The sequence below is a fragment of the Vigna radiata genome, chromosome 9, assembly GCF_000741045.1.
Source record: "Vigna radiata var. radiata cultivar VC1973A chromosome 9, Vradiata_ver6, whole genome shotgun sequence".
Classification (NCBI taxonomy): Eukaryota; Viridiplantae; Streptophyta; class Magnoliopsida; order Fabales; family Fabaceae; genus Vigna; species Vigna radiata.
The window spans coordinates 20,154,216-20,163,164 of NC_028359.1; the positions used below are offsets into that span (position 1 = coordinate 20,154,216).

General features: G+C 34.2%; 1 protein-coding gene across 1 annotated transcript in view; it reads left to right on the forward strand.

Moving 5' to 3' along the window:
- Positions 1-2,733: 2,733 nt before the first annotated feature.
- Positions 2,734-8,949, forward strand: part of LOC106773631 (protein N-lysine methyltransferase METTL21A) — a 16,112-nt gene continuing 9,896 nt past the window's right edge. Inside the window, exons 1-4 of the mRNA XM_014660353.2 lie at positions 2,734-2,968; positions 3,070-3,131; positions 4,314-4,447; positions 4,691-4,833. Coding sequence (XP_014515839.1) covers positions 2,911-2,968; positions 3,070-3,131; positions 4,314-4,447; positions 4,691-4,833 — 397 coding nt within the window. The 5' untranslated portion in view covers positions 2,734-2,910. The remainder of the gene's footprint in view (positions 2,969-3,069; positions 3,132-4,313; positions 4,448-4,690; positions 4,834-8,949) is intronic.

An 8,949-nucleotide genomic window follows, 5' to 3' on the forward strand; every position in this document is an offset into this window, starting at 1 on the left:
TTTAACAAAGATTACATTTAGTTAGAGAATATAATTAGAAGTGGCAATTTGAGTTTTTATTTTTCTTTTCTTTTATAAATTAGGAGACCATGTACTTTAGAATATTTGGAATATTATTGTAACGAGAATTATTGTACTTTTGTATTGTAACCAGAACTATTGTACTTTTGTATTGTAATGAGATTGGGTGTATTTTGTTTATGTTCTTTGATACATTATATATGCTTGTTATTTGCTTAGTTTCACTGAGACTGATTAAGCTTTGAAAGTCCAATTTGAGTTTCAATCATACTTAGTTGTAGTGTCTAGCTGAGTTCAGTTTGTTTTAACATTCTAGAGTCATTTTACTTGTTTTCTAGTCTTTTGATTTTGTTAAACTAAAAATTCGTGGTGAGCTTAAGTGAATTTTACTGCATAAGTGAATGTTGCAAGGTGAATTTTCAAATTGCAGTGATGCTGTGTGAAATGTTAATTCAAACAAGTTATATTTGAAGATTAAACTTTGCTAGAATGATTCAAACTGATGCATCACTGTTAATGTGAAAATTCACCTCTGAAATCACAAATTTAAGGTTGTTTTAAAGAGAATTTTTGTGTCTGTTATGATTTTTCATGAAATTGGATGGAGTTGATTTTGTTATTTCTAGCTACTGGATGAGACTATGTGGATAATTGCTTATTTTGGTCAGCATTTCTTTGGATAAACATAAAGGGGTAGTGTTTTATTTATGAGACCAAGATCAAAAGTAGTATGAATGGTTCTTATTTGGGCAAAGAAGTGTCATTTTCCTAAAAAAGTATTCATGGAAAAGGGTTGCCATATACCTTCATATTGGAATTATAAGCTCTCTAATATACAAATAAAATGAGATAGTTTAAAATGATAAATGTTTCAATTAATTGAGAATAGATTGATTACATCATTATTTGCAAGCTAATAACATCTATCTAAAACCTTTTTTTCTTGTTGTTTGTACAACTAAAGTAGTATTGCAAATATAGGTTTATACCTAATACAATACTTTTGCTCATAATTCTACAATGCAAAGGATATGCATGAAACAATACTACTTGTGCACTTCTCTACTTTTAATTTCGCATTCCTGAAGTAAATCCACAAGTTATGGAAAAAGCCACAACTCAATTGTGGAACTCTTTGGTTTCGACTCTGCATTTTGGAGCAAAATCCACAGGTTGTGGAAATGTTCACAGCTATGTTGTGGAACTCTTTGATTTCAACTCTGCATCTTGGATATCAATTCTTGCAAAGTTGTGATTTCTTAAAACTTTGATTTTATTCACACATCAATCATCATGATAAGGACCACATTCACACAAATTTAACTGAAATGGAGACTAATTTGAACAATTTCAAACAAATACAAATTTCATTCCTTCATTCATTTGTAGACATTACAAAAGATAATGGTCGAACGTTAACATTACAGAACTTAACTTCATTAAAATTCCTTGCCCTAAAACATTAAACCAAACCACATTATGGCCACCTAAATACATCAACCCAAAGACATAGACAACACATCAATCTAAACACGCACACAATATAAGTATGTTCTGAACACTAATAACACACACGACTGCTAGTAATAATTGCATCCTTTTCTTCAAAGCTTTCACTGAATTCTCCATATATCATAAATCTTCCTCCTTTGCCTAGCAATGATAACATCCCTTCCATCAACATTTTCTTCAAAGTACCACTTGAAATAGTTACAACACATCACATTAGAAGATCCACTCTGTTATTCAACAAAAGAAAAAAAAAACTTCAAACACAATGTTAATTACCAACACATAACTCCATTTAAATTAATTAAAAATGTTTTTATTCAAATAACCTTGTAATTACGACAACCCCAAAATTGTCTTCCAGCATTCTTTGAAGTTCTTGTCATTTTTACTATTTTCATCTCACCATAATTGCAAATAGGGATTATCCCTACCCCCTTGAACCACCATCACGTGAGGAATGACAAGTTCGGTGCCCCCAAGTATTGTAACAAGACGAAGAAGATTGGGAAGTAGACATACCTCATTAACCACGGAGATTGGAAAGAAGATGTTTTAGGAAAGTTCCCACGAAATAACGAAAAGAAAATGTTCACACTTCAAAAACAAAAACCCTAGTTTTGAAGCCATGCCTCAAAGAATCCAAACATCTTATTAAAATTCAGAAAACCACTTCTGAATATCATAAATCCACGTCACTATGTATTTAAGTACCCATATAAGTTAATAACTGACATGTAATTCATTAATTGCTCACATCGACACTTAACCATTAACTATTACCATAAAAGACAAAATTAAACATAAATTACGAAATTATGAACCACATTCAACACTAGAAAAAAATGAGTCTTATATTAAATAAAGTTGACGAATATAAAAACTAAAAATGACATGTTAAAGAAATTTTATTTATATTATTGAATTATTTTAAAATAAAATACTCAATTTCATTATTTTAAAACACCTATTAACTCTAATAATCTATTTTTTAAGTTCTTACGTAGTATATTTATTTATTTAAAATTATTTGGTCATTATAAATTATAGTTATATAAAATAAATATTTATTCTATATATTTCCCAAATTAAAATACTATTATAATATAATTATGACTAATTATCATTATATTGAAATAAAATGATTAATTAATGATAATTATTTTTCAAAAAATTGTAAAATCCCTAACAAAATCAATCACGCACTTTGGCATGGCCAAACGCGCCGCCGCGCCTGCACATTGTCACCGCCACGCCCAAAATTCCAAAACGAATCACTATTAACGTCATAGAACAGTACCTAAACAGCTAAATAGTATTGTACTCTTTAGCTTCATCACCTCTTCAATAATTTCAATTTATGTTCATTCACACTAATAAATGGACATAGCTATATTCTCTCCATCAGGCCTCTTTGGTGAAGATGACTGCCCTACTCGTAAAACCTCTCTCTCTCTCTCTCTCTCTCTTTCTCATTCCTGGTTCTTTTACTTCTATATTCCATTTTTAACTGGTGGGACAAATTGTGTTTGAATGAAGGTGAGGAAGATGCAGACTCACAGGAAAGCTATGTTGAGAGGAAGCACCAGTTTCCTGGGATGGTGAAGTTTCCTTCTTTAACATCATTAGTGGCTGTTTAAGCAAAATCATCATGTGGGTTTGTTTTAGGGGACTGTCATATGTTGAAAGTTTGAGGTTAGTTGGGGTATTATTTGATGGGTTTGGTTGAAGTGCTGTGCTCTTTAGGAAACTGAAATTGCAATTGACAGGGGTTGCTTTTTATGATTATGTTTTGATTTTTCTTAGTATTGTTATCATTGGTTTGGTTGCTGTGAGAGTCTTGTTCCTGGACTGCTGTGAGTTTGTAATGATGCTGTGGTAGGCTCATTAAAAAAAAAAATGATGCTGTGGTAGGCTGATTAAAAGAAAAAATGATGCTGTGGTAGAGTTGGCTCAGGGGAATGCTGTTTCATGTGTTGGAAGGATCAAAATTTGAGCTGAAGTGCTTAACTGTTTGGAAGAGGAAAACTTTGCAAGCTAGTGAAGGCTGAATGGTATTGCTGAGTTTATTATAGGAAGTGGAGATAAACAAATCTTGTACGATCTCTTTAATAGAAAAAACATTATTTTGTTTAGGAAGATCTTGCCTTATAGGGTATTTTGGTCTACCAAATCATTGTTTCAGAAAGATTGGGTGTGCTTGTCTGTGAAAACAAGGGACCATAATTATGTTTATTTCATATAATATTCGATTGGTTTAATGCTCGCGAGGAGTCAGGCTTGACATGTAAGTTGAAAAATCTCTTTATCGTTAAAAGCTATCTCCTTGAGTTTTGTTTGACAAGTTTAGTACTATTGTGCAGGAATTTGATGTGAATCTAATTAGTATTTTAAGTGAAACGCATTCATAGATGCATTTATCTGATACTTTATGTGTATTATATGACATTGTGGTTTAGGGAGAAAATATGCTCTTGATATTGGAGTAAAGTTGATAATAATTTGTAAACCTACTAATACTCCCAGTGGATCCAAAAAACATATTATTGACAGATCAGGGGAACATATTATTGACAGACCCTGCAATGTATAGGAAGTTAGTTAGAAAGCTAAATTATCTTACACTAAGCATTTGTATTTTGCTTAGTTTGGTAATTTAATGCCGTCATGATATCACCTTGTGTTAATCATGGGAATACTGTGATTCAAAATGTTGAGGTTTTTTGAGCATTAATTTGTACTCTACTAGTCTGAGTTGCTCTACGCCTTTATGATTTGTGCAGGAGTTGATTGTCCGAGAATTTTCCTTTCATCAACTGAATGCTAATTTACTCTGGCCAGGGACGTTTTCATTTGCAGAATGGTTAGTTCAGCACAGATCATGCATTGAAGGAAGGCGTGCTATTGAGTTGGGGAGGTATATATGGATTTCTTGTATATTAATTTATGTATAAGCTAGTTAGCTATTACTTATTTAAGGGCTGAAAGTTTTGCTCAAGATTTTCAAAGTGAAGCTATACAATTGCGCTTGGTTGTATATCTCGTTTCTGTGACTAGGGCTCCATTGTATTCTTGTGAAAGTGTATACTATGTCTGTAGCTCTGCACTTATCAGACAATTGATTTCATTTTTGCTTTGCTAATGTTGCATCTAATTTCAGTGGCACAGGAGCTTTGGCCATATTTCTTCGAAAATCATACAATCTTGATATTACAACTTCCGACTATGATGACAATGAAATAGAGAAGAACATAGCTCACAACTGCCAGGCAAATGAAATACCTATCATTCCTCACATAAAACGTGAGACTTCTTTAAGTTGACTTTTAGTCATTTGCTTCTTAGCTGTTGTGAAGGGTTTCAGAGTAGTGATTCTGATTACACTTTAAAATCTTTTGTCATTAAAATATAATTTTATATTTGGGCCTTATACATTACCTAGTTAACGACTTGCTGCCTTTGAGCCTTATACATTGCCTAGTTTTTCAGCTTGCTTTCTTTTGTAGTCCCCTATATTTGGGTGATTAGTATTGTTCATTCAACTGATAATGAAAGTAACTTTAAATTTTCATTGTCTCATCTTTAGAAGTGACAGTTCTTACCCTTGTTAAATTAGTTAGAATAGGCTCAAAACAGGCTTTATTAAAAAATTGTTGAGTTGTACCTATATGTACATAGAACGGTCCTAGAGTTGTCTTTACTTGTTTTCTACTCTTTTCTCTCTTTCATTGTATCTTAGATTAATCTACAGTTTCTATATATAAATATGAGAACCCCAGAGAGACTTGTTCAAGCTCTCTAAAGTGTAATTTCTCTTTTAATATTTTCTCAAGTTAGTAGTAGAGCAAGCCAATCATTCTGATATAATTGATAGGTACCCAGAATTTATTAGAGAACTTCAAGTCAGATTCTTGGATGTTTATTAAGAAACCGAACAGCTCTGTTCTACCAATGTGGTATGAACAGGAAACAATCATGTACAATTGTCAAGGTCTTTTGAGGGGACCTGTCTCTCCTATCTTTCCCTTTACAGAAAACTCAAAAAGGAAAACCTTGTCTCAGTTTGATACAATGGATGAGGGAAAACCATGGAAACGGACAACTTCCTTCCCAAAAAGTTGAGCGACTTCCAATGCTGAATGAGGATGAGATAAAGCAAAGAAATAAGCAAATTTTGTGAATCTGTCTACCACTACAAAAATGCTGTCTTTTCCCTTTGCTTTTGGTAGTCCTCCAATAAAATCCATAGAGATATTTGTGCATACCTATGTTGGAATAGGCAGTGGCTGCAGTAAACCTTCACGGGCCAGTGTCTCGGTTTTATTCCTCTGGCATAGTTCACATTGCATGACAATCTTTTATATCCTTCTGCATGCCCTCCCAATATAAAACACCTGCAACTCCTTTAAGAGTACGAAAATAACCGGTATGTCCCCCCATGAATTTTTCATGTAGTTCCTTAATAATGGTAGAAATTCAGGAATAGTTAGCTGGTACCTCTCAATAAAACTTAATAAACATGACAGTTTTATTCATATCTATCTTACTTTGTGAGTTTTTTGTTCGTTTTCTAATACGATACTAGGTGATAGGATAGAAAGCAGGGTAGCCGAATGGTAGGGGGAAATATTTAGTATACCTAGAACAATATTTTAGAGAAATATACGGGGAATATTTATGTTAAATAAAGATATATTCTGGGGAAATATACAGGGAATATTTATATTAAATAAAGATATATTCTAGGGAAATATACGGGAAAGATTTATATTAAATAAAGATATATTCTAGGGAAATATACGGGGAAGATTTGTATTAAATAAAGATATATTCTAGGGAAGTATACGGGAAATATTTATATTAAATAAAAATATATTCTAGGGAAATATTTAGCATAAGATGAGCAAGAAAAAATTAGTATAAATAAAGCTAGAGTCTATTGTTAGGGTTATGTTTTGATTATTGAGCTTTGTTGACAGGCGGCTACCATCCTGTGAGGGAAGTTATGCTCCCAATTAATGTTTACTTTTGTTTATTTAGAGAATTCTATCACCATCAATAAAAGAAATTTCATTCTTTCATTATTCTTTTAGTTTATTGTTAGCGTTGAGAGTTCAGATGCCTAACAATTGGTTAGACCTGCCAGATCAATAGAGAGGAGTGAGAGCCGAATTGACAAAGAAGAGTGAAAGACATCATGGAGGGAAGGATGAATGCAGTCGAAGGGAAACTAGAGCACATTGGGCGGAAACAGAAGAACATGGAACTATCCATGGGGGGGATTGGAGACGGAGATGGCGGCAATCTACAAAGATTTGCAAGAACTAATAAGAATGATGGGAGGATGAGCCCGTCAACTAGATGAGGAGCAACCCAATTGGAGACAAAGGGTAGAGTTACCAGTTTTTGAAGGAATTGATCCATTGAATTGGATCAATAGAGCTGAGAAATTCTTTGAAATACAGGGGTGTCAGAGGAAGAGGAGGTGCGCCTAGCCTAAATCCGTATGGAGGGAAGTGTTGGATACTATTTCAGAGTTTGGAAGGAGAAAGCCAAGAATCGTTCATGGGAAGGTCTGAAGGGGGCAATGGTGTGGTGATTTGGATAACGGAACAGGGGCACAACCGTTGAAGGGATGGTGGCCAGTAAGCAGTCAGGGACCATGAAAAAATATGTCCAAAGTCCGAACGGGAAAGGACTTCTGGAACCGAACGGTAGAGTCTGACAGAGCCGAACGTGAAAGGACGGCCGGAATCGAACGAGCCACGACTACCGAATGCGAACATCAGAGGACTGTAGGAACCGAACGGTAGCAGACTATTGGATCCGAACATGAGAGAACGGTCGAAACCTAAAGAGAGAGGACTTCCCGAGCCGAATGGTAGAGCACGACCGAAACCGAACGTGAGAAAACTGCCTAAACTGAATGGACTAGTACTGGAAGGAAGAATGAAGGCTTTGGAAGGAAGGGCAGATGGAATAATCAATGCCCTGGAGAGAACAGTGGATTCTTTGAGGAGGTGAGCCAGCAAAAAAAAATGGGGCTTGCAATTTTTGATACAACAGTAGAAGGGAGAGAGCGGCATGAAGCATTGAAAGACATCGAAGACCATTATCTCAAGGCTTATGATTCTGGAAAAGAGGTGACCAGAATGCTAGAAGCTAATAGAATCAAGGAAGAATGGAGGTCAGTGAAGGAGGAATTGCCACCTCCCAAGCCTCCAGACCTGACTTGGAGGGCAGTTCCCAGAGGATTCCCTTCATATGATGACACGATATGAAGAGGAGCTAAGAGATCAAGTTTAAAATTTCCAACCTTGAGGACAAGGTTATTCTGCAGCGGGGTGTAATGGCACGATACTGGGTGATAGGATAGAAGGCAGGGGAGCCGAATGGTAGGGGGAAATATTTAGTATATCTAGAGAGATATTCTAGGGAAATATATGGGGAATATTTATATTAAACAAAGATATATTCTAGGGAAATATACAGGGAATATTTATATTAAATAAAGATATATTCTAGGAAAATATACGGGAAATATTTATATTAAATAAAGATATATTCTGGGGAAATATACAGGAAAGATTTGTATTAAATAAAGATATATTCTAGGGAAATATACAGGAAATATTTATATTAAATAAAAATATATTCTAGGGAAAGATTTAGCACAAGATGTGCGGGAAATAATTAGTATAAATAAAGCTAGAGTCTATTGTTAGGGTTATGTTTTGATTATTGAGTTTTGTTGACAGGCAGCTACCGTCCTGTGAGGGAGGTTATGCTCCCATGTAATTGAAGGAGGTTATGCTCCCAATTATTGTTTACTTTTGTTTATTCAGATAATTCTATCATCATCAATGAAAGAAATTTAATTCTTTCATTATTCTTTTCTTTGGTTTATTGTTTACTTTCGTTGTTCTTTGGGCTCATTTCGGCTCTAAGTGCACAACATGACAACTATACTTGGGGGTGGTTAGAATTAAGGAGATGCATGATGAGTTGTTAGGATTAAGAACATCTACATTGAATAATGTTAGTTAGCTTACTACTCACTAGTAGGTGATTATAAATTTGTATTTAATATTGTACCCAAATTATATATACATACATACATGCATAGCCATGTGTATATGATAGGATGATGAGAGTGTATGTTAGGAGAAGGAAAAGTAACTGAAGCTTTAGTCGTTATTAGTTGGCCTAACTGTGAGACAGTTAGGAAGGGGGGGACTTATTTCTGTATAAATAGATGTGTGTAAGAGAAGAATGCACTTTTGGACTGTTAATAGTTTATAAACAGGATTGGTTATCCTTGTTGGGGAAGGTTAAGCTTCCTTTGTACCTTCTATTCTTGTATTCTTTCTTGGAGTTCAATAAAACCAGAGGTTATCCATACCTTCTTATTTGCTTAAG